The sequence below is a fragment of the Amblyomma mixtum genome, chromosome 10 (genome assembly GCF_055824585.1).
Source record: "Amblyomma mixtum isolate Tamu chromosome 10, ASM5582458v1, whole genome shotgun sequence".
NCBI lineage: Eukaryota > Metazoa > Arthropoda > Arachnida > Ixodida > Ixodidae > Amblyomma > Amblyomma mixtum.
This window is the reverse complement of record NC_143021.1, coordinates 140,844,548-140,871,047: the sequence shown is the minus strand read 5'-3', so window position 1 is coordinate 140,871,047 and position 26,500 is coordinate 140,844,548. Positions and strand designations below refer to the sequence as shown.

Sequence of the window (26,500 nt, the reverse complement as noted above, 5' to 3'; positions counted from 1 at the left end):
CCGGCGACTTTTTCATACTCGGGCTATTGTACGTGTCACAGGTTTGTATATGTCGGTTAGAGGAGGCTATAGGTTAAATTCTTTCACACATTACGCAGTTACTACAATCGCGACCAGTCAGTCGCTTCGCTATAGGTACGTCAGTGTGTTAGCACACCCTCGATAGCGCTAACAAAACGTGAGTTAGAGTATTTCAGCCAGGCAAAGAGTAACTTTAATGTGTAGGATTCCGAATTACGTCCGTTAACTTTTTTTATCTTTTCGATAAGGTTGTTTTCTGTCTTCTGCTTTTAACGACCCTTTTGTTTCTTTTATCGTTTTCAAAATTTTTTTACTACTTTTAATGGTCTTTTTGGCCTTTTAGTGCGTTTTGTTCTCTTTTTGTCATCTCGTAGTGTTTTTTTTTGTTTCTCTTGTACTGCCTGGTCACGTCATGCTTTTAAGCGTCATCCTTTTAATCGCCCCTCCACTTGTCTTTTTTATCTTGTTTAGTTTTCATTTTTTCCGACCTCCAAGGGCCACCCTTGCCCTCATGTGTCTTTTCAATTTTAGTATCTTATCTTTCGGTCACGTGCAAACTCAGCAGCTGTTACCCGTATCTTCCCGCCCACTTTTCGAACATATATATATGTTGCTCCACAATAAAATAATCAGTTGAAGTCAGCGCTGTATCGTCTTGTCTTTCTTTGTCCTTGTCTTAGGATTGCGCTGTGTTTTTCTCCAAGATGAACTACCAACTAGCCCGCTCTTCCACCCTTGCAGGCTCCGCACCCCGCGGAATTCCCGCACGCCTAGGCAGCCGTTAACGAACTAATTAATTAATGAAACTTTTTTCATTGGCATAGAAATCTTAAAAAGCTGTGTGCACTTTTACACATTTATTTTTCACTTCGATTATGTCATCCCCTTGGCTTCGTGTCTGGTTCTCCTGTTGCCTTTGGCTACGCTTTCCACGGGAATCGAGCCAGTGCTTCGGCGATAATTCGGAGAAAAAGTAGAAGTTGATTGCTCAGATTTAGTCGAAATTTATTGACGTCTACAAGAATATCAAGATGACATTTCGGGAGCCGCCTTCACAATTAGGGTGAAACGAACAGTCGTCCTTTTAAGTATGGTGTATGACAAATCCTACACAACTTTGTGTGCACTGGAAGAAAATAACCTTCATAGCGGTTTATTCTGTGTTCTGTGGTCTGAATAATGAGGCACTCAAGATAGGGCCACAGAATCATGTTTTTTTTCTTCGGCAATCACACGTGCCTGCGCCCAGTCGATGTGGCTGCTAGATACCACGTGCTCAGCAAGCGCATTCCAAGCCAGTCGCAGATTTCTTACATCTATCTTTCTTGTTATCCCGAAACCTTCATTCAAAATGTACTGATTCTTCGATGCACACAGATGCTCAATAGGAACTCGGGAATTCGTTCACGACGCTTGGGAACTTTTTTTTCCTGAGTTTACCTTTTACATGTACCAGTTCACTTCTGAGCTCTCGAGTTGGCACATGCACAGTCCGCACTTCGTAGTGAAGTGAAATATACCTGCTTGGTTCTCACTAACGCCTGGAACACACGAGATCAAAGCTCGCTTCTGGACAGCTGTAGTTTGATGCAGCGTAGGACGGGCAAGGTGACGTTCAACGGAATCAAAACAATTCTCTCTCGTCGTTCTCTTGTTTTGCGCGTGTCACACAAAAACTTCCGTATTTTCTTTCCTTCCTGCTATTCAAAGCCATATCACCTCCAGCCATGGAAAAAAAAGAAATTCCTGAACAGTCATCCTGAGTAGTGTCTGCCTTCGTCGGTGCTGCGCCTTTAGATCTTTTGAAATATATCGCTGTATCACTTCTCGCGCAGTGCACGTGCTTGAAGCTGGTTCCCCCCGGAATCGCTAGATGGTATGAAGCTGCTGCGAAGAAAACGGCGAGGAATGGCAGGGATGCCACTCTCCCTGCTCTGGTGCAATGGCTGCGGTCAAAAACACCCTACCAGAGTTGTCTCGCGAGACAAGGAGTTGTCAGTCCGCTATAGTTGAGCATGCCTCCCAACCAAACTCCAAAATTCAAACAATGGAAGGGGTACCCTCTGTTGTGATAGCGATGGCGAGCGATTTCGGTGATATATTACGCTGAATTGACAAAAAGCTGGAGCTAAAATTCTACCCTTGAGACAGCATAATTTTCCTTCGTTTCAAGGGTTATATTCCGGAGCGTGTCTGGAGCTTATTTTAAAAGAGGCCTTTTTTTTTCACGGAAGAGCTTGCATGCACGGTGGACCGTAATATACACAAGGTTTTAGGCGTTTTTGTCTCCACCCGCCGCGTTGGCCCAGTGGGTATGGCGCTCGGCTGCTGACCCGAAAGACGCAAGTTTGATCTCGGCCTCTGCGGTTGAATTTCGATGGAGGCAAAATTCTAGAGGCCCGTGTACTGTGCGATGTCAGTGCACGTTGAAGATCCCCAGGTGGTCGAAATTGTCTGAGCCCTTCACTACGGCGTCCCTCATAGCCAGAGTAGCGATGTTAAACCCCAATAAACCAAACCTAAACCAAACTTTTGTCTCTGCTTCCATAGCCATGCAAAAAAAAAACAAGGTCATATAATTGCACGCTTGTGCCGAGCGTAATTTATTTGTGCTAAGGTATTGCTCGCCGCTGCTTGCATACGCTTTCGCAACAATCCAATTTCCACATGGAAAGAAAGGGTGACTAATAACTTCTTTATTTGATAAAAATCGTCGTGATGTCTGTACAACTAAAAGCAGTTTTCTTTCGTGCTCGAGGCTAATACGAGTCCCGCGCTGCTGGAGCTGATCGCTTGAGTCCATGAATAAAAGAAATAATTCTCAGCATTGCAACAATGCTGCGTCACTTGTATCTAGGGATGTTCGTGCCACTTATGCCAGTCTCGTTTTTGAAGATTTGAGAAACAAGCAGCACACTTGTTGCATATGAATACGTCAGCCACTGTAATAGGAAGAAGAATGAAACAGAATTATGTACAGTGTAGAATATCCTAAAGAAGCTGCCATATTTTGAGCATCGCATTTCGTCTCAACCTTGATTTGGTGCACGCATGGGAAACAACAGATGGCTGCTGTACAATTCGGGGCGCGTTTAAAAAATTTCAACAAGCTAGGTGAACCACATGTTATACGGCCATGTCTTTTGAAGGCTGTTCCGAATGACGTTCACAACACGCAAACAGGGCAGAGACTACGAGTAGAAATTTCGACGTTGTGTCAGACAGCTGCAACCGCTGAGTATCGCATCGCTGATGTGAACTCCATTTATGAGTTCACACCATCAATATCAGATGAAGTCATCAGAAATTGCAAAACATAGCAGGATTTAATTCACGACCTTTCGGCTGTAGAACCAGCCTTTTTCGAGTATACATGTGTATACTAGATGTATACATTCATCTCGCCGAAACACGATGTCAGATATGATTGAGTCTGAAAAGCTCTATAGACTTTTTCCCATTCTTTAACCAACATATGATCACAAAGTATAGTGGTGACAAAGCCTCAAATTATTTTGTAGCTGTCATCATCATCTTCAATTTAATGAAGAGTTAGGTCTCATCTCATTCCATGCCACTAGCCTAACATAAGACTTCAGATATCTGCCCCTAGCGATCGACGAGCACTAATCACGAACCGCTGAATATCTCACAGGAATTTTTTCTAGATATACCCTAAGTGTTTTCATTTTTTTACCTAGCCAGAAAACACAGGTAAGCTGACATTATCTCAATAAATGTCGTTGGTTACTCAGCCATGAAGTTTGCAATGTATTTTTGGAGCAACTGCTAAATGCCTATCATGTGCGCGAATCACTAATGTGAATTAATTTTAATAACTCGTGAAAAAAAACTCTCACCCTACGTTTATATTTTTTATAACCACCGATGGATAATTACAATAGCTCACATTGCCAACATGATGATGAAGAAGAATGATGCCTGAGATGAATACGTTTATGATAGGAAAGTGTACTTGCCCTCTTTCACCAAAGAAGCCGCCGAAGTTCCAGCGTGAGAATCCGTTGCAAAATGCATTGGCTCTTTGAAACGCCGTTCGAATTCTCGTTGCGCCAAGCGCTCGCTCTCCAGACCATTCATGACACGCAAAGTCTCGGCGATATTAACGAGATATACGTGGTCGACCTTCTGAGGCTCGTATCGGAAAACTTCATGCAGAGTGGCTGGCATTCGCCGTCGAATACTGACCCCCGCGTACTGGACTGCGAGGAAATGCCGCGCCGGCCACAGGACTACGTACACGACGCTTTGATCCTGGGTCAGATCATCTTGGTATTCGGTTAGCAAGCAGGCAATGAGTGCTCCTTTGTACACCCTCCAACCCAGCGCTGCTGGGTGGTCGCCAAGCCGAAGCGCAAATGCCATTAGCTCCAGCATCTCGAGACACTCGTCCCAGGACAGTGAAACAATGAGGGAGTGGATCCGCCACCCTGCGAGGCGGTGCAACGGTGACAGCCTGCAGCGCAGCCACGCTATGCGCCGGAGGCAGATTTCTTCTGTCTCAGCCCGGTGCACACCTAGACAGATGCAACTCAGGATGTCGTCAGGTGGTATTTGTTTCAGGCGCGGAAGCCACGACATATGCGCTGCGTCCAGGCTTTGCAGCTCTGCTGGTAGAAAACGGGCAAGCAGACGACGAAGACTGAGCGCCTGTCTTGCCAGTGCCGTAGATGCCATGGAGAAGCACAGATGGGACGATTTTCAACCAGCGGTCGTCGATGAGGACACAAAACTGAGCCGTTCAGTGCCGCTGCTGTTTTCGTTGCAGGCTGTTCTCCCGGAGGCATCGGAGGTTTTTATGCAAGAAGAGCTTCCGTGCGCTGCTACCAAAACGGCTGCTTCCAGCTCCACCGCATTTGGAAGCGGTGCAATTTCCAGACGCACTCGAACCCCTTTCCCGGGCCAACTATCCTAACATAATGGTGCAAACTCCCCTTGTCCTTCTTTTATAGATGAATCGGAAGTTATCTTTTGAAGGAAAGGAGCGTACTTATCTAAAGTGGAGCACTGCCATAAACGAAGAAAATGTAAAATGCACAGAGTATCGTTATCAAACATGATAAACATGCCTCGCTCATTTGTGCGAACAACGTCAGAACTCAACAGGTCTCCTGTAACTAGTTACTTGCGCGTTATTATGAAATTTTTTCGTGCATTCGTGCACCTGCGCTGTCGGGGGCTAGGCTTGTTTTCCTGATATTGGGCAATCTTGCGTTGCTTTGTTGGCAAGCGTGACACAAGAGGAATAGGCCTCATGTTTTCGGGAAGCGTAATTTTGGGCGCGAGCTGCAATATTACAAGAGCTAAAAGGGGAAGGGTCAATCTCACGCCCCAGCTTTTATGACGTCACTGCTCTTTTTGCAGGAGAAGACTGTTCTATAAATAATTTATGCCGCTTAAAGGCACACGTATCGAGCCAGACTCTTTTTTTTCCCCATGTACGAGTTCCTCCTAGCACATTTTTAACATTTATTGTGACTGTAACAGCGGAATGTTTTTTATTCTTCTCCCTAAGAGATTTATTACTCCCCACAATGCAGGCATACGCCACGGATCTTCGGGGAAGCTTTGAACCTAGAGGATTATAGGCGGTGACTGTCGTAATTATTTACGCTGATAAAGGGGCAAAAAAGACAAGTTCCGAATTCGCGCTCACGTGTGTGCACAAAGTATTAAGGGAACCAAGCTTCCAGTCATGGACCTGGCGCTGAAGTCATTAATAATTATCACGAAATGTGTTATTGGCGAACGCCCTTTTTTAACGGTATTTTATCCATTTCTCTTTGGAGAATTATGGTCACTGTGCTAACGTTCAGTTAAAAACACTACATTTAAATATGTCCCATCTATACCCGCATAATAGTATGCATGCATGTCTGCCTAGCTTCGACGAGTCAACGGCTTATTCAGAATTATTAATATTATATAAAGGTTGGTTATCTTCTGCGTATTACTCTTTCACTTGAATTTAAAAATTAAAGCGGTCTATTTTCGTGCATCTCTTACAAAGACAGCCGGGGGTTTTGGTTGACTGAAGTCTAAAATAGCGCTTATTCTGTAAGCAATTAACTCAGACCTAGTGTGCATATACTGATATGAATACATACCATGACCCCGCAAGGGCACCTTGTGTAACGAGGTGTTGGTGCTTGGTGCCACCACGGACCCTTAGCCCCCATACCGAAGCTGTCATCCGTACCGTGGCGATAGGTTGAAAGGTGGAGGGAAGAAACCTTGAACGGTGGCGGTCGAGGAAGTGGTCAATCCTCGGCCGATGGGCTCCTCGTCTGTCTACCAGGCGGGGAGTCCCGGGACCTTCCTCTGTGTATAAGGGTGAATCAGAGGCGACAAAGTATGAGGAACCCTTAGCCAGTACATGCCGTATGGAAAAAGTTGCAAAAAAATCTGATCGGCCCCCAAAAAGGGGTCGCACCGATGCGAAAAAATTGTTGCCACAGAAACCAGAAACGTTTCCAAAGTTTTTCATGGTTCACTCAAATACAGATGAACCTGTAGCAAACTTGTCTGCATTTGTGATCGCCAACATCCTAAAAAGGTGTGTAGGCAAAGACTACAAAGAAAAAAAGCAGCGAACCGGAGATCTCCTTGTAGAAATCAACACACAAGAACAGAGCACCAAAATGATGTCGTTACAGAATCTTGGAGAAACAAGTGTACAGGTAACCCCGCACCGCACCCTGAACCACTCAAAGGGCGTCATATTTGAATATGAACTCCTACAGAGTACCGATGCGGAAATGGAAGAAGAACTATCTGAACAAGGAGTTATAGCAGCCAGACGAATAACCATCAGGAGAAACAATGTTGAAATCAAGACAATACACATTGTCTTAACCTTCAATACCACCACTCTGCGTGACTCCATCCACGTCGCATACCTCCATTGTAAAGTCCGCCCATACATACCGAACCCGAGACGATGTTTCAAGTGCCAGCGCTTTAGACACTGCATGTTGGCTTGTCGCGGTAAACCAACTTGTGTCACATGCGCACAAGACGCACATACAGAGGAAAGATGCGAACGCACACCAAAATGAATCAACTGCAATGGCGCACATGGCGCGTACTCCAGGTCGTGCCCAGTCTGGAAAACAGAAAAACCAATCATAACTTTGAAGACCACAGAAAACCTGTCCTACCTTGAAGCAAAAAAACGCGTCTCTTTCCAACAGAAAGGGACATACTCTGAAGCGGTGACGCGGGGACCGCCGCCGCCTTCAGTTTCTGTCGGCACACAGGTCGATCCGAAGGACCTGGGGTCGACAACCAAGTCCCCACCACAGAAGTCGGTGACACAGTCCACAGGGCTGAAAATTTCGCGGGAAGACCACGCGATCCTCGCCGGAGGCCCTCAGGCCCCACTTTCAGCAGCGGCATCCTCGGCGACAGACACCCAGAACAGCTCTGCTGAACTGGACCTGTCGCCCCACCCCTCTAAGAAGGCAACTGCTGGCCCAAGAGACTCTGCCGCTGGAGCAGGGACTGGTTCAGCGGTGCCAACAAAAAAGACGAATGCGATGGCCACGGGCCATCACAACCAAGAAGCATCCTCCACGTCCATCGTGGAGGAAATGGATGTCAGCGAAAGTCCTCCGACATCTAAAACACACGCACCCGCGGCGTCTCCGCGGAAATCCAGCGCCACGAAAGTGGCGATGGATTCAACTCCTGGCTCGCCACCGCTGCAGCGGCGGCGAGACTCCCTAGACAAGAAAGGGAAACCACGAATCACTGCTCCTGAGAATAAATAACTTTCCCCAATCCCCAGCTTATCACAATGGCGTATATAATACAATGGAACTTTAGAGGTCTACACAGAAACTACACAGACATAACCGATATGCTCAAAACAATGGCACCTACAGCTATGTGCCTGCAAGAAACGAACCTTGGGCCACAGCACACAAACATCTTAAAAAAATATAATATTTTCCGGAAAGACCGAGTGCAAACCAGCCGACTCTCGGGAGGCGTCGCTATCATAACGCAAAGCGATGTCCCTGCAAGAGAGATATCATTAAAGACAAACTTAGAAGCGGTCGCAGTAAACATCATTAGCCATAAAACGATAACAATATGCTCTGTGTACATACCACCACACAACACAATTGCCATGCGTGATCTAGAAGAACTTCAAGAGCAGTTGCCTGAGCCATATGTGATAATTGGGGATTTTAACGCACACTCCTCATTCTGGGGAAGTGAGCATACTGATTCCAGGGGTCAGCTCATCGAGGATTTTATTCTTTCGAATAACATATGTTTAATGAATACGGGAAAAGCCACGTACTGTTGCCCCAGCTCTGGAAAAATGACCTGCGTCGATTTAGCATTTGCATCTCCATCGGTTTTAATTGATTTTATTTGGGATGTTTTAGACGATCCTCGGAGAAGTGATCACTTACCTACCGTTTTAAAGCTAACATCAACTACAGTCGTCCCCTGTAGGAAGCCACGGCGATGGAAAATTCACCTCGCCGACTGGGCACTTTTAAGAACGAAGGCCACACTAGAAAAAGAATATGCCGAAACCCTTACTATAGAAGAAATAAATGAAAAATTTGTCACATGCTTAATATCTGCAGCAATAGAAGCCATCCCACAAACGTCTGAAATTGCACGAAAAACACATAAAGTTTGGTGGTCAACTGAATGCTCATTGGCTAAAAAGCAGCAAAACAAGGCTTGGGGCAACCTTCGCCGATATCCCACTGCAGGAAACTTGCTCATCTTCAAAAGGGCTAGAGCCAAAGCACGATACATTAGACGCAACGCAGAAAGGTAATCATGGCAACAGTACATATCCTCCATAAACAGCTCAATATCATCAAAGAAAATGTGGGAGCAGGTGCGGAAATTCACTGGAAATTTACCCCATTCACATTTCCAATGCTAACACCCGGTACTCAAACAACATTAGAAGAACAGGCCAACATATTGGGTGAGCATTTTTCCACAGTTTCAAGCTCATCCAACTCCCCACAAACATTTCAAAAGCACAAAACAATAGTAGAAAAACAAAAACTTCCCTTTGGAACATGCATACACGAAGACTACAATCAGCTTATTGCAATGAAGGAACTAAACACAGTACTAACATCCGGTAAAAGGACAGCACCAGGCCCAGACAATATACATTATGCCATGCTTGCTCACCTCTCTGAGACTGCCATAGAGGCTCTCCTAAAATTTTTCAATAAAATATGGATGAGTGGAGAAATCCCCCAAGTATGGAAAGAAGCAATCATAGTACCCTTCCTAAAACCTGGCAAACCACCAACTAGTCCCACCAGCTACAGGCCAATAGCACTCATTAGCTGTATAGCAAAATCATTCGAAAGCATACTAAACATCAGACTAACCTTCATACTTCAGTCCCAGCAACTTTTAGATATACACCAGTGCGGTTTTAAAAAGATATGTTAAAAAGACATGTTTTAAAAAGAACACAGTTCGGGAAGCGTTCAACCACAACCAACACTGTATCGGGGTCATCTTTGACATGGAGAAGGCTTACGATACCACGTGGAGGCTCGGTATCCTCCGTGACCTAGCGGACCTAGGTATCCGCGGCAGGATGCTGGGCTGTTTGAGCGACTTCCTAAGCAACCGTACATTCAGAGTCCGCCTAGGTGCAACCTTCTCCAACACTTTTATTCAAGAAACTGGCGTACCCCAGGGGTGCATCCTCAGCACAACCTTATTCATCATCAAAATGAACTCCATAGGAAAAGTAATCCCAAAATCCATAATGTACTCAGTTTACGTAGACGGCCTCCAAATAGCATGCACGTCATCCAGCATACCTACCTGTGAGCGACAGATACAAATAACAATAAATAAACTGGCTACCTGGGCAGATAGAAACGGATTTAGATTTTCCCCTCAGAAAACAGTAGCGGTTCTGTTCTCTTTGAGACGAGGCCTACAGGCCGGCCCCACACTATATCTCAACCAAACCCAATTACCTGTCAAACAAGAGCATACATTTCTAGGGATAACTTTCGATATAAAGCTCACATTCTTGCCACATATAAACAGCTTAAAGAAAAAAGGTTCTCAGGCCCTCGATGTGCTGAAACTACTATCAAGAAAACGTTGGGGGTCTGATAGGGCATGCCTGTTACATATATATCGTTCTCTGGTTCGCTCTAAGTTAGACTATGGGTCCATAGTATATGGCTCAGCAAGACCGTCCCACATAAAACGACTGGATCCTATCCACAATCTTGGTTTAAGGTTGTCGTCCGGTGCTTACAGAACTTCACCAATAGCAAGTCTGTATGCGGAAACGAATGAACCTTCCTTAGAAGATCGAAGAACTGCACTAACTTGTACATACATCCTCAAAATCCTTTCTCAGCCCAAACATCTCTGTTATCCAATTGTCACGAAATGCCCATCCCGAATACTCTTCAACAACAAGCCTCACGCAGTAAAGCCGCTGCTCTTGCGCTTCGAAGAAAAATGCCAAGCCCTGAACATACTAAATGAAATTAAAAATATTGCCCCAAGACACGAAGCGTTACCACCGTGGTACACTCTCCCCACAGTATGTGACGTCACTCTAACACGCCTCGGGAAAACCTGTACACCACATGACCATATAATACAAGAAAATCTAGCACTACAAGAAAAATACAGAAATTACACTGCATTTTATACTGACGGGTCAAAAACTCATGCTCATGTGGGAAGTGCAGTAATACAAGGAAAAAATGAACATGCAGTACGACTTCCCTCATGTGCTACAGTTTTCACCGCGGAGTGTTATGCTATTAGTGTTGCGGTACAGAAAATAGCAAATGAAAACATCAAAAATAGCATCATTTATACCGATTCACTGAGCGTCCTTACAGCATTAAACTCCAAAAATGCCACGGAGCCACTGATTGGAAGCATCATACACAATATAGTAAAGGTCACAACACAAAAACATGTTATAAAATTCTACTGGGTTCCCAGTCACGTTGGCATTAAGGACAATGAGAGAGCCGACATGTGTGCTGCAGAAACCAGAACCATGGAAATAAAAAATGTGAATTTGCATCCTAGGGATTACATGAAGTTAGTGCATAGCAGACTAAGAGCCAAGTGGCAAGCTTCTTGGGAAAATGAAGGACACAACAAACTGCATACCATAAAGCCCATTTTAAAAGAATGGAAATCATGCCGCCATAAAGAGCGTTTTAACGAAGTAATTTTATGTCGTTTACGCATAGGTAACACACACATCAGCCATAACTTCTTATTAACAAAAAATGACAAGCCTGTGTGTGAAATGTGTGTTGAGGAGCTCACGGTAAATCACAATTTAATTTCTTGTTCGCATCTCGAAGAACTTAGAAAAAATTTTTTTAAAGTATTTTACAATGAACACATTCCATTTCATCCCGCATTGCTTTTAGGCGAGCAAACACTTGTCGAGTTTTCACTTGTTTGTAAGTTTCTAAAGAAAGCCAATGTTTTAAATCAGTTATAATGTAACCTCTGTAGACTTGACATAACGTCATCTAACCTTGTGTTTGGCGCATGATAGCCATAGTTGCTTATGCGCCATAAAACCCCATATAACTAACTAACATACCATGGCGGGAAATAACAAGCGCCGACCAATCGTTAAACACAAACAAAAACAAAAAGAGACGTTTCGGTTCCGCTACAAGAGCCTTGTTCACAATGAAAGGGAGAACGAAGTGGGGGTTCGTTTTAAATGCTTCATGGTGTGACGTAAGCAGCGCGTGTAGATCGGGGGTAGATTTCCTTCGTTACGGTTTAGCGTCTGTGACGTGGTTTGGATATGGATGGATTCCAGGGAAAGCCTTGCCGTCTTGTTCTTTTCTTTTCCAATTATCCTCGCGCGATCCCAGTCGATGGCATGACCTGTTTAAACAGCATGTTCTGCTAGTGCGCTTTTAGCCACGTGCCGCTTGTTGGCATCATTGTTGTGCTCCTGCAATCGTTTGCGGAAGTCGCCCATTTCACCTATGTACGCTTGGTCACAGCCAGCGCAAGGGATCCTGTAGGCAACGCCAGAGAACTTGTCTTTTTCCAGCTTATCTTTCACTTTCACTACCGCGTGTCTAAGCTTGCGCGTAGGAACGTGGGCGATGTCGACCTCACAGGACCGGAATATGCGGGACAGGCTCTCGCTTATGCCGGGTACACAGGGTATTGCGACCCTTTTTCTTCTGTCCTGTCGCCGGGGTTGTTCCGGTGCTGGATGCGCCAAGCGATTTTCAATGGTCCGAATAAACGAACAGGGATAGCCCGAGTATAACAGGTCACGTCGTGTAGTCGCCAAGTCAGCCTCTCGCTGCTTCGGGGTTGAGCAGACTTTTTCTGCCCGGCGTACAAGAGAAGCAACCACGGACTTCTTTTGACAAATCGGGTGCACTGAACGGAAGTTCAGGTACCTGCCTGTGTGCGCGTCCTTTCTGAATACAGTAAAGCTAAATCCAGATTTGTCGAGTTTTACTAGCGCGTCCAGGAATGGTAGCCGGCTGTCGACCTCTTCCTGTCTCGTGAACTGTATGGCTGGTTCTATGCCGTTCAGATGCAGAAGGAATGCGCTCACCGCCGATTCCTTAATGACACAAAAGCAGTCGTCCACATACCGAAGGAAGATGCTTGGGCGCGGAGTGAAGCTGGAGAGGGCGGGAGACTCTAGCGTCTCCATTGTTAAGTTCGCTGGGGTGACAGAAATACATACCAGTATTCATTGTGTCTTGCATTATGAAGATTGCTATTTTCCCGTGTATTAGCAAGATCCGTTAAAATTTAGTGTCGCTGTGTACTTGAAATTTATACAGCTGAATCACACGATACTGATTGATGACCATTGCTTCCATATTGCGGCATTGTAAAATTAAATATTTGCAGTTGCTAAATATGTAGTACCTGCTATTGCTCTCACTGTATTTTTGTAACATTAAAGCCTGAGTATTAGTTCGCGCAGTTTTAGCGTGAAGCCAAATGAAAATAATTAACATAGAGAGAAACAGAGGATGATAGATTACAACTTTTGTCCTACCTATGGTTAAGTTCTCCTACCATCCATTAAGATTTGCATCCGACCGAGGGGGAAGAATTCTGATGTGGAGAGAAGCACTGACATTTTTAAAGGGGTTCGGCTGCTACAATATGAATTAGGTGTCAATAAAAAGCATGACTGTGACTACGAACGTACTGTTAGCATGGAAGGTCCTGTTCCGGAAGCGTTAACGGATGCACTTCCTCCTGAAAACATTGTTCTCTGTGAATAATTTAGAATTAACAGTGAGTTACATAATCTATAGGAAGGAATTGAATGCGTTGAAATGAATTCGATATGTTTCTTGTGCTCTAGGCCTATCATGAATTTAGCCCCATAATATGCAAATTATTGTTCAGAAAGGCAACAAGATGTTCCTCTCTCTGTGGAGCACGTAGGCTTTCTTTTGCCTGCAGATAAAGTTTTTAACTACGCTGTTTTAAATACAGTCGTTTTGATCATAAAAAACACTGTCATTCAGTGAGCTAACTGAAGTACTCGCTAAAGCAATCTAAGGCGGAATGTATTGGGTTTCCCAAGATTTCGACCAGTAATGCTTTCTTTCCCTCACTGATCCAGAAATTGTTGCTTCGAGTTTTTTTACTTGCCGCTGCTCATTTCCCTACCGGCGCTCAAACTTCATGACTTCGTTTATATCAGAATGCTAATTAGCACACCTTTCCAGCTGGACGCGATAGTATTGGTTGCGAAATATAGCTCCTAGTCTTGTTGACTAGGAGCCATACTGGGATATGGTTTGTGGGAGTTTAACCTCCCAAAGCGGCTGAGCCTATGAGGGACACCATAGTGAAGGACTCCGGAAATTTTAACCACCTGGAGTCCTTTAACGTGCACTGAATCGCAGAGTACACGGGCCTCTAGAATTTTACCTCGATCAAAATTCGACTGCCACGGTCAGGATGAGAGCCCGCGTCTTTTGAGTCAGTAGCCGAGCGCCATAACCACGGAGCCAGCGCGGCGGGTCTATAGTGGGATGTACTTCCTATGTGTGGCGAATAGAAAATAACTACTACAAACACTGAACTAGAAAAAAGCATTGATGAACAAATAGAATACCAGAGATTTGCGGCCACAGACTTGGCACGCGATATCGTAAATCATTTCTACGTCGCCAGCGAGACCTTTCCATCGTGTGAAGCCCTCTCACCAGATCGCGGAATGCCAGCCGAGACACACGGAAGAATTGCTTTTGCTTTCATTCTTTTGCATACATCCCCCTATAACACGGAGGTAAGCGATGTCCAGTTAATATCTGAGGGCAATCAAGAAGAGTGCTGCTCTCTTTGGTTGTTTCCATCTATTAAAAGTTAAAGTCTTCGCGGGATCTCGGCGCGTCTACTTACCTGTAAATATTCGAAGCCCCACCTGATCAAGCCCACATTAATGGCGAGCACTTTGTCGGATGTGAAGCCTCCATAGCCAAACAGGATAACCCTACCCAACGTTTGAGTCGTTGGATCCTTAGCCAAAAAGTGTTCCATGCACAGCATGATGGCCCGGTGAACATTGAGGTAAGAAGATTCATCGAGATTCCAAGAATCTGAGAAAAGGGAGAAAATGCGACGGTTTTGAAAGGAGTCTACTCGTCAGTTCGTAGGTGTCCAATATTTCATGTGTATTCAGATATTTTTACTGTATCACCGGCACTTCCTTCAAATTATTCGTGATTTTAGGATTCAATTTGCTCTGGAGGCAGAAAAATAACTGCGAATTGGAGGCTGCGAAAAAAGAGCTGACCGCTCTCGAGACGTGATGACAGCATAAGTTTCTCGTGAACATTTGCGATGACTCTGATTGAAATGGCAGTCTTTCGCCTCAGGGGTCTCAATATTTCCGCCCCAGAATGGGTCAACGGCCTGTTTTTCGGTGGTATCAAATAATTACCTGCTGTACCGGCTCGAGTAATATTATAAAACTCGGTTTAATAGGCATGAAGATTGCGCTTTAGTCAAGAACAATTTCTCTATGAATGCTACATCAAGCACTGAGCGTAATAACTATAACAGCTCGAATCCAAAACACAACCCAGTTTTTAACGGAGACACCAGAAATGGCATCCAAAAAACATGCATCTTTTAGCAGGCTTTCTCGCCATTCTTTTCAATTACGCCATGAGCGTTTCTTTTTCTTTTTCGAGCGTTCTTTTTATCTAATATGTGAGCGTCATGCAAGAGCATGACGCTCACATATTAGATAGCACTGTTGTGGAAGACCTTTGCGTGAGGTGCGCCCGTGGACCTGTATACGTGTACATCCGCGTCATGCAGGAAATGTACCTTGGCTGCACATGTCATAAGATAGGCATATCTTGTCTAAAACTTTGTTTACTCCATAATTTATTTTACTGTTGCGTACAAATGCTAGCGCACTTGAAGATCGCAGTATGAGACGGCAACGTCGCGCTTTTTGCTTTCTTTCCGGGATTTTGGCATGATATCAGCTGGGCACTGGGTTGCCAACGCTTTCACTAGGTGGAAACCACTAAGCCTTTTACCTACATAAAAATGGTCTGGATATATGCTCGAACAATTCTCTGCAATATGATGGCAGGTTGCTTCGGAAACATAACCCACCGGGTTTGAATAGGAAGATACGGCGTCCATGTACGTTGTTTTCTTGCATGACAATCATGAGTTTTCGCGTGGCCGGAGACACTTTGGAGGGCAGAAAGTCCTGAAAAACCGGACCGCTGGTTTTCCGGATCTTGTTCACGGCGCGCAGGGCTGCTTCAACGTTGTATTTCCGCACGTGTAGGAAACGCAGAAGAAATTGCGCATCCTTCCGGGAATTGAGATCCTCCTCCTCTGCAATAGAGCGGGTTAAAATTTTAAAGGTGTGCTCTCAGTAAAACATCCGCTCTTCCATCCTAACCCTCCAATCTGTAGTTTTTTTTTATGAAAGATTCCTTGCCTGGGCACTCCATGCGGCTTTCTGACCGTTTTTACAGACACAGACCGCGTCCAGACCAGTGTAATGACTAGAAAGTTATTAGCATTCACGTTTGTCTGCGGCGAGAAGGTTCTGAAACAGTTCACGTTCAGGTTCTTCAAAAAAAGGTCGCTGGTTGGACATGAGTCGCTTGTGGCCAGACGTCACAAAGGGTAAAACTCTTTAGCCAGTCGGTCTTAAGCGGTTAGTGCTATAAAATGTAGCGTCTTTCCAAGAAAGCTCTTTATAATAATGGGTCCGGCAACGTCGCGTAACTTCGAAGAGGTGAATGAACGTATTGAGTTCTACTTACTTCAGTCTTCCTTTGGTGGACCGAGGTTGATTATTTCTCGACTTAAAATCCGAGTCGGAATATAAACCCCACAAAATTTAACAATAGCAACTGCAATGAGACGACTCGCACATTTAGTGTGGACGGCTGGTCTTTGTTCAAGCGGTGCTGCTCAGCAGGCCAGCGTTCGCAAGCGCGCACCAGAGCTTCGTCAGCCTCGTCGTCTGTCTTCTTCCTCTCCTTCGTCGGCGATAGCCGCCGGGGCAGCAAACCCCAACTCTGTTTACTACAATACTCCCGGGGTGAAAAGGCGCCATCCTGGCGGCCTAAGGGCTGGCGGCATATAGCTGGGTCGTAGTAGGGCTTCAGGCGGTCTAGGTGGACAATTTCCATGCCGCGGCTGCGATTATCAGACGAAGGCGTGATGGGCTCGATCAGATAGTTAACTGGGTATGTCTGCTGAACAACGCGATAGGGGCCTTGGTATTTGCTCAGCAGTTTTGTAGACTGCCCCGAGCCGGAGGAGGGCACCCAAAGCCAAACCAAGGATTGAGGAACATAAGACGGCGGCAGACCGGGGGAAGTGGCGCGGGCGCTTTTCTTACGGTGCTGGTCGTGAGAAGTAAAGGAACGGGCCAGTTGATGGCATTGTTCGGCGTGCGCAGCGGCTTGAGAGACGGTGGTAAATTCGGACGAATCGGAGCAGTAAGGGAGTATGGTGTCCATGATGGAGGAAGGCTCGCGGCCATAGAGAAGAAAATACGGGGAAAAACCAGTAGTGGCTTGCGTTGCAGAATTGTAAGCGTAGGTAACGAGACGTAGAACGCGGTCCCAGTCTTTGTGATTGGCAGAAATGTACTTGGCCATCATATCGCCGAGGGTCCGGTTAAAGCGCTCGGTCATGCCGTTCGTCTGCGGATGGTACGAAGACGTGGTGCGATGAACGATATGACACTCCCGAAGGAGGGCTTCCACGACGCTGGACAAGAAGACGCGACCCCGATCACTGAGCAATTCTTTAGGCGCACCGTGACGAAGAATGATGTTCTGAAGTATGAAACGGGCTACTTCAGAGGCAGTCGCAGCTGGTAACGGTGCAGTTTCCGCATAGCGCGTGAGATGATCAATGGCGACGATGATCCAGCGGTGGCCGGCGGGAGTGAAGGTTAGAGGGCCATAAAGGTCAATTCCAACACGGTCAAATGGCCGGACGGGGCACAGTAAAGATTGCAGTGGAGCAGGTGAGTGCGGTAGTGGGTTCTTGCGACGCTGACATTCCAGGCAAGAGCGTATGTACTGGCGGACAAAACGGTACATGCCCCGCCAATAATACCGAAGGCGTAGGCGGGTGAAGTTTTCAGCAGAGCGGCATGAGCGCATTGCGGGTCGTCGTGATAACTGGCACAAATGGCGGAGCGGAGATGCCTAGGAATCACGAGCAGCCATTTGCGACCATCGGGGAGGTAGTTCCGACGGTACAGCAGCTGGTCACGCACAACAAAGTGATGAGCTTGACGACGGAGCGCTCTAGAAGGGATGCGCGCTGAGCAGTTGGCTAAGAAATCCAGAAGAGAAGTAATCCAAGGATCCTTGCGCTGCTCAGAAGCCATATCAATGTTGTCAAGAGAAGGTGTGAGGCCGGAAATAGATGGCGGGGCAGGATCAGAGGTCACAGGGGAGCGCGACAGAGCGTCGGCATCGGAGTGTTTACGACCGGAACGATAAATGACCCGAATGTCGTAATCTTGCAACCGGTGAGCCCAACGAGCGAGGCGGCCAGATGGATCTTTGAGTCAAGACAGCCAGCAAAGGACATGGTGATCTGTAATGACATCGAACGGGCGGCCATATAAGTAAGGACGAAATTTTGTGATTGCCCAAATAATCACCAAACATTCTTTTTCTGTGACGGAATAATTAGTCTCCGCTTTTGTGAGTGTACGCCTTGTGTAAGCAACGACGTACTCATTGAAACCAGGTTTTCGCTGAGCTAGAACGGCACCGAGACCAATGCCGCTGGCGTCTGTGTGGAGTTCTGTAGGCGCGGAAGGGCCGAAATGGCGCAAGATCGGAGGAGAGGTGAGAAGCTGGCGCAGCGTTGCAAAAGCTTCGTCGCATGCAGGGGACCAAGCCGACAAGTATTGGCTACCAGCGAGAAGTTGCTTCAGCGGGGCGATAACGGCAGCAAAATTCTTGATGAACCGGCGAAAGTAGGAGCAGAGTCCAACAAAGCTTCTGAGTTTTTTAAGGGTGGTGGGCTTCGGGAAAGCAGTAACTGCGTGGAGCTTGGCAGGGTCCGGGAGTACACCATCCCTGGACACGACGTGGCCTAGAATAGTCAGCTGTCGGGCGCCTAAGTGACACTTGTTTCAAGTTCAGCTGCAGGCCAGCGTCACTGAGACTGCGAAGAACACTCTCGAGGCGGAGAAGATGAGACGAAAAATTCTGGGAGAAGATGACAACATCGTCCAAGTAGCAGAGGCATGTCTGCCATTTAAGCCCACGGAGGATGTTGTCCATCATACGCTCAAAAGTGGCAGGCGCGTTGCAGAGACCGAAGGGCATCACATTAAATTCATACAGCCCATCAGGTGTGATGAAAGCGGTTTTCGGGCGATCGACTTCGGCCATCGGCACCTGCCAGTACGCAGAGCGCAAATCCAACGAAGAAAAGTACTCCGCTCCCTGCAGGCAATCCAGTGCGTCATCGATATGAGGCAGGTGGTAGACGACCTTCCGAGTAATTTTGTTTAGCCGGCGATAGTCTACGCAGAATCTAATGGAGCCGTCTTTTTTCTTCACGAGCACGACCGGAGAAGCCCACGGGCTGTGAGAGGGTTGGATCACGCCGAAGTGTAGCATGTCGTTCACCTGTTCATCAATGATGCGGCGCTCGGCGGAGGAGACGCGGTAGGGGCGTTGGCGCAAGGGTCCATCGGTGCCAGTGTCGCTGTGGTGGCGAACGGCTGCTGCACGACCCAACGGTGCTTGATGGGAGTCGAAGGATGCGCGGGAGCGCTGCAGCAAAGCGATGAGCTGGGCGCGGTGGTGAGGTAGTAGAGCGGCATCGACAGAATGGGAAAACATAACCGGGGAGGACGGGTCGGCGATGTCGGCGGGAGGAGTGAGGGCGTTGATGTCATGGGCGGCAGGCTCATCAAGGACAGGAGAAGCGTCGTCGAGATCGATGACATCAACTGTGCCAAGCGATTCTCCCCGAAGTAAAGCGGTGGGGAAAGGCAACGGGTTCGCGACGTTCAGGGCACCACAACCACCAGAAAGTGCGAGCACGGCATGAGGGAGCATGATATATTTTCGGTGCGCACAAAGAGAGAGGGTGAATAAAGGACAGCAGCGTCAGAGAGGGCAGCACAAGTCAGCGGCACGAGAACAGATGAGAAAGCTGGCACGTCGACGTCGTCAGCGGCGAGAATAGGCGCGGCGGTAACAGGGGAGGCGTCCAGAAGAGCACCACACAGCGGCGACAAATTAATTTCAGCACGTGCACAGTCAATGATGGCGTGATGCGCGGACAGAAAGTCCCACCATAGGATTATGTCATGAGAGGAGCGGCTGAGAACGAAGAACTCAATGGTGTAGGAGAGGCCATGGATGACGAGGCGGGCAGTGCACGCTGCCAGAGGGCAAATTGGGTCAGCGCTAGCGGTGCGAAGCGAAAGGTCCGAAAGCGGCGTCACCACTTTTTTTAGTCTGCGGCACAAGTTACGACTGATGATGGACACGGCAGCACCAGTGTCAATGAGCGCGTGAACAGTAACACCTTCAACGATCACTTCAATAACATTCATAGGAGTGGTGATAGGGCTTGAGACGATCGTCGACGGCGCAGTTCTTGTCTCCGGAACTGCGGCGCCTAGTTTTCCGCTTGGAGGGGTGGTGACCGGCGGCGCATAAGAGAGAGCGAACGGCGTCGAGGAGACGGCGACCGATGGGTTCCGTTGTGGGAGTCAAAACTAGACGGGGACGGATTCGGAGGAGGCCGAGCAGAAGAGACATGTACGGAAGGCAACGGAACGTCGTACGTCGGTGGGCGGCCGAAGTCGTGAGAACCGGATCCGCGCGTGCTGCACCAGCGGGCCACATGACCAGCGAGACCGCAGGCATAGCAGATCGGGCGGTTATCTTTGGTACGCCACGGATTCATAGGGTGGGGACCGGTGTGAGGCAGAGGATGGTGAGTGAGTGGCAGTGCAGGGGCGAGCTGCCGCTGAAGGTACACGGTGACAGGTGGTGAATAAGCATGCACAACTGGCTGAGGTTGTGGCCACGCGACTGCTTCTGCATATGCCAGTGGTGCAGTGACAAGACGGGGTGGATTAGTGGGCGGCAGGACCTCAGCTACCTGCTCCTGGATGACACGCTGAATATATGGCGACAGCGATGGCGTTGGGGGGGGGGGGGGGGGGGGTTGGCAGGTAACTAGCGATAATTGACGAGCGACCTCTTCCCGCACAAACTGCTTGATGTGCTGAAGCAGTGTCGGCTGATCGTGGGCAGGACCGCCTACCTCCAAGCTGGAAAGGCTGTCGTCCGGGGAAATGGCAAGCCGGGTGACATGACGCTGTTTGCGAAGCTCGTCGTAGCTTTGGCACAAAGAGACTACGTCGGAGACGGCTTCAGGATCTTGTCACACAAGCATTTGAAATGCGTCGTCCTCAATGCCTTTCAGAATGTGTCGTATTTTGTCAGTTTCGCTCATAGATGGATTGAGCCGCTTACACAAGTCAACTATGTCCTCGATGTAGCTGGTGAAATTCTCGCCATTCTGCTGGGCACGACTGCGCAAACGTTGTTCGGCACGAAGTTTTCGGACAGCGGGGTGGCCAAAGACGTCAATCAGGCTGGTTTTTAGAGCCGCCCAGGTAGTAAAATCCGCTTCGTGGTTGCGGAACCACAAGTTGGCGACATCGGTCAAGTAGAAGATGACGTTCGTGAGCTTAACGAAGTCATCCCACTTGTTGTAAGCGCTCATGCGTTCACAGGAAGCCAACCAATCTTCTACGTCGGTATAGTCCGTGCCGCTGAAGATCGTAGGGTCGCGCTGACGGACGGCACCGGAAGAGATGACAGCGGCGGTAACGGGCTGGGCCGAGGAGTCGGTCGTCGTGGTGGAGCCTGGTAGCCTGGGCATCGGGCGTAGCAAGGGAAGAGCAGGCAGCACCTCCACCAAGTGTAATGAGACGACTCGCACACTTAGTGTGGACGGCCGGTCTTTGTTCAAGCGGTGCTGCTCAGCAGGCCAGCGTTCGCAAGCGCGCTGTTGTTGTTGTTGTTGTAGCCTTTTACAGAATGGCACATAGCCACACTGGGGGCTCGGCCAACCATCGGGAGGTAAAGGTTGGTATTCACCTGTACGTAATAACGGCAAAAGGGAAGCACACGGGAGAGGAACACCGGGGGAGTCTACCACAAGAAGGGCAGGGAGAGGATGAAAACAAAATAATGATAATTTTAAATTCATTTATTTATTTACAAAATACTGCAGACCGAATCGGTCCAAGCAGGAGAGGGTACATACATTTGTTAGTAAATACAATGCCTTAGGATCAGCAACAATGGTGAAGTTAGAAATCATGACAAGAAAATATAATAACAAAAATAAACAAGGTTACAAAGCAAATACACTATGTGAATGTACATGCCCCAAACACAGGCACATAGGCAAGGAAGCACACTATGCACTGCTAATGAATGATAAACATTTCCAACCATACACTAAGATATGTAAGTTCTCAAATGGTTGAAGGCAGGAGAGGTGAGTCATGAGGCAGAGAATTCCATTCGGATATTGTTTTTGGGAAGAATGAATATTTGTAGAGATTCGTGCGGGCAAATATTGGCCTGATGCTATGATTATGTTTATGTCTCGAAGGTCTGGTTGTGTCCCTTTCGAAGTAGTCCTGTGGCTGAATGCCTAGCTTCTGAAGATACAAAGAGTGAAAAAAACGCAGCCGGGCAGCCTTTCTTCTTCCAGCTAATGGCTCAAGGGCTGCCTGATGTAACATGATGGATGGAGAGTCCCTTCGCTTATACCGGTTGTATATGAACCTTACTGCTAATCTCTGGATTTTCTCTAATTTTTCTATGTTGGCTGTGGTGTGTGGGTCCCATACTATGCTGGCGTATTCAAGAGTAGGTCTAATAATTGTTTTGTACGCTTGAAGTCTAAGTATGCTTGAAGAATTGCCTAATTTATGTTTTAAAAAGCCTAGCTTTTTTCTTGCAGAGGAACAGATGTTGGAGATATGGGATGACCATTTAAGATCAGATGTTAAAGTCACGCCCAGGTATCTATATTTTTCCACTAGACTAATTCTGTTGTCTCCAATGGCAAACGTAAATTTCATTTTGTTGATCTTATTCGTAGTACATAAATAAACGGTTTTGTCATAATTAATTGTCATGTCCCACTTGTGACACCAGTCTGCAAGAAGCTGCAAGTTCGAATTTAGGACAAGTTGATCGGATACAGAATTCATGCTTTTGAAAATAATGCAGTCATCAGCGAATAACCTGGCCGACGTACTTAGTTCCAGAACGCCTAACAGGTCGTTAATAAAAATATTAAATAAAACAGGCCCCAAGACGGAGCCCTGGGGAACACCTTAATGAACATCTAAAAAGCGGGAGCAGTTGCCATCAATTTCCACATATGTATTCTATTTTGTAAATACGACATAACCCAAGCGATGATATGGGTAGGGATACCTATTTCTTTCATTTTAGTTATTAATTTAGAGTGAGGAACCCTATCAAACGCCTTGGAAAAATCCATAAAAATTATATCGACCTGACCGCCACTGTCTAGAGTTCTTGTTAGGTTATGTACGGTATCAATTAGTTGTGTAGTAGTGGAAAAACGTTGCCGGAAGCCATGTTGCCTGTTGCTAATGATTTCATTCGTGTCTAAAAAACTGTTCAAGTATTTGAGTATGATATGCTCGATTAATTTGCAAGGAATAGAGGTGAGAGATATTGGGCGGTAATTATTGATTTCCGATGGATTTCCTTTCTTTAATATGGGTACAACACGCGCAACACGCCAGTCATGGGGTACGACGCCTGACTCTACAGATTTTTGGAAGATTACGACGAGAAATCTAGCCAGAATTTCTGCATACCTTTTTAAGAATGCTGCGGGAATATTATCAGGACCTGCTGATTTTTTTGGATCCAATCGCAAAAGAAGTTCGGTAACACCTTCAAAGAGATAGTAATGTTGCTTGCGCCTTCGCTAATAATAAAAATAAATAATAAATAATAATAATAATAATCATAAAAATATATGTATATAGGAGTTTGGATTGGAGAGAGAGTGAGAGAGAGAAAAGAGAGAATAATTCGAAAAATAATGAAGCATAAAAAGAAATTACTGAAAGCTTTAGCAAGGCAGTCGATGAGATTCCAGCAAGAAATTTTGAACAGCGTCACAAACAGACCTGTGGCTGAACTCAATCGTGGTGGCACCAAATGACAGCAAGTGTGGGCTGCTCAAACTAAGGCCAAGTAGCTGTAAGGGCAACTCCAGCAGTCTTCTTCTCAAAGAGGTGAAACGACGACAATGGCACCGAAAATTATCGATAGATTCAGGCTCACGGCAAAATTCACAGAGGGTAGATAACGCCAAACCAGATCTGTGCAGACCGAAATTTACCAGAGCTTCGTCAGCTTCGTCTTCTGTCTTCTTCTTCTCCTTCGTCGGCGCTAGCCGCTGGGGCAGCAAACCCCAACTCTCTTTATCACACAACAAATAACCGGTGAAGTGGCCAAGCTTCCCGCCAGAAGTTATTCTAGTGACAGCTTAAATTGCTTGTGTGAGATAACGTTTAAAAAAATGGAATATAAGATTACCCTCCCTCTGGCACTTTGTACAGCCGCCTGGAAAACCGCTGCACTCTCGTTCACTCATTTTTAGGCAGTCGAACTTCTAGCTCACCTGATAAAAGCTGCAGAAGTTCCGCGAGGGATTCCTTTCTCCGCTCTGGAGTCTCTCCAAGCTGATCTTCGGCGATCTGTTGGAGCCTAACAGGGAGGGCATCCTCGGACGTATCGAACACGTCGTCCGTTGACTTCTTTATGTACACACCAGCCATCTCGGATAGCAGTGCCAACGAAAGTAGCAGAGTCGACTTCGAGGGCACCGCACAGCCGAAGCGTCCCGCAACACTGCAAAGGATGCAGACAATCTCAGCGGAGAAAGTGTCTGCGCGGCACGGGGCACTCCAGATAGCCGAGTCGGAGCTGTTCGGAAACCGGTTGCTGCTGCCGCCAGAGCCGGCGCAAGCCTTGATAGCGATATAGGTGCACCCGAGCGCGCATGAGCTGCTTGTGGCTCCATGAAAGATGGACACCCCTTTAGCCTAATTGTCCTGCCTGTACATCGGTGGGCACACTCTCCTTCGGGCAACGTTTAACGACGGGGATCAAGTAACACGTTGCCTTATGTCACGTCCATTTATCGTCATTAGCGAATTTTCTTTGAAACAAAAGACAGTCGCCATAAAATGCTGCAAAAGCTGTCATTTAAAGACGCTGTGTCCGCTCTGTGTTGTTGTTTGTTAGCGCCTGGATTTTTCATAATGAACTTAAAAACACTGCTAGCGGTTGTACGACTTCAATAATTTTATTAGGAAACAGGTGGAAAGGGAACCTTATATCACTGCCAGGGCCACTCACTGACCTTTTTCCTTCATTTTGGCGTCTGTACGGTCCTGCAATAACACCAACTGCCTTTTTAAACTAGTAACAATGATTTCACTGCAATAATATTCCCTAACAGGTGGAGAGACAGAAGTGTGTCGCAATATCAAACTGCCACGTACTTTAGTGCGTCTGAAATATTGAAAGTTTAAACTGCAGCTGCTTTCTTGCACACGCCAAAAAGCTAACCTGCTTTTCGATTGCGGCGAAGAGAAAAAGCGTACGATGTGCTTAGATTTAGCCGGCCAAAACACACAAATTCTTAGGAGAAATGATTTTTCTTGATGAATATCGCATAATTCGCTCAGACATGCAACGTCTGATGCTTGACAGCGCGTCATCTTCGAAACGTTTAGCGCTCTCTGTGCAGTGGAGGACAGCGACGGGGAATAACCGGAGTGACACTCGCGCCACTCATTTAATACCTCCCCCCACCATCTTTCCTCCGATTTCAGCCACAACGCTGAAGAATCCAGTTTTGTACTTCTGTTGCATGTCAAAACTCTTGCATTTCATTTTTTTTTATTCTTGTTTTTCACTCTGACTCTAGTCAGTTTTCGCGCTATGGCGGACACGTCGGCCACCGCACTGTAATTATTCTGCTAAGTCTTCTCGCAAACGTGTCCAATGTCTCGGCAGCCGGCGGCATGTGACTGCATGCTCGCTGTCCTCAGCCAGCGCTTTTTCGGACGGGAGCTGCATTCCAGCGGCATCATACAGTGACTTTTTGAGTGCATAATGAGCGCCGCAAATGGAGAAACAAAGCCAGGAACAGTTCGTTAACCGAAGCGTGCAAAGTGCTGGCTAGAAATGACTAGGAAGAAAATCAGCCTCTGCAGTTCCGACTGGAAGAGGCAAACACCGTGCTGAGCGTCCGAATGCAGTGTAGCCTGCTGCTTTCCGTGCGTAGCCTAGAGAGAGACATACCGGAGGCCAAAAAAAATGATAAAAAACACTCGTTTCACTGCTCCGCCGCACGCAGCCGCCCATCCGGCACTGGCTCAGCGGTTAAACTGGCGGAGTTTTTAGAGTGCTGGCGCGTCCACCGCGCAACCCTGCGCGAAGAAAAACAGAAATGTCATGGTGAATCGCGTAACCGCCGCGGGTTGCGACATCCTTTCGCGCATTTTGACAAAATAGCTGGGCCTGTGGGTGCTTTATCTTTTCGAAATTAAGCAGAAGACAAGAGGCACTGAGGAATACAGCATACATAAAGAAATCTATCTGAAAAGTATGTTGATGTTGAGCACTCCTCGTGAGTTGGCGATTGGCTAGAAATGTGCGCTAGCCAAAGCTTGAGAACAGAAAACCTATTGATGTTTCGGCGCTCATATCCCGTATATGGTCAGAATGATATGCAAGAATCGGTCGGTGCATTATATGGACACGATCTTTCAGGGCATGCATGTTGACAGTTGAACCCAGATATATCGAACCCGGAC

The 26,500-nt window shown here is 46.9% G+C and overlaps 1 protein-coding gene across 1 annotated transcript in view; it reads right to left on the bottom strand.

Moving 5' to 3' along the window:
• Nucleotides 1-24,520, bottom strand: part of LOC149327123 (retinaldehyde-binding protein 1-like) — a 161,805-nt gene extending 137,285 nt beyond the window's left edge. Inside the window, exons 1-3 of the mRNA XM_089564794.1 lie at nucleotides 24,295-24,520; nucleotides 15,691-15,921; nucleotides 14,461-14,657 (exon numbers count right to left, since the gene is read on the bottom strand). Coding sequence (XP_089420920.1) covers nucleotides 14,461-14,657; nucleotides 15,691-15,921; nucleotides 24,295-24,451 — 585 coding nt within the window. The 5' untranslated portion in view covers nucleotides 24,452-24,520. The remainder of the gene's footprint in view (nucleotides 1-14,460; nucleotides 14,658-15,690; nucleotides 15,922-24,294) is intronic.
• Between the last annotated feature and the right edge of the window lie 1,980 nt (nucleotides 24,521-26,500).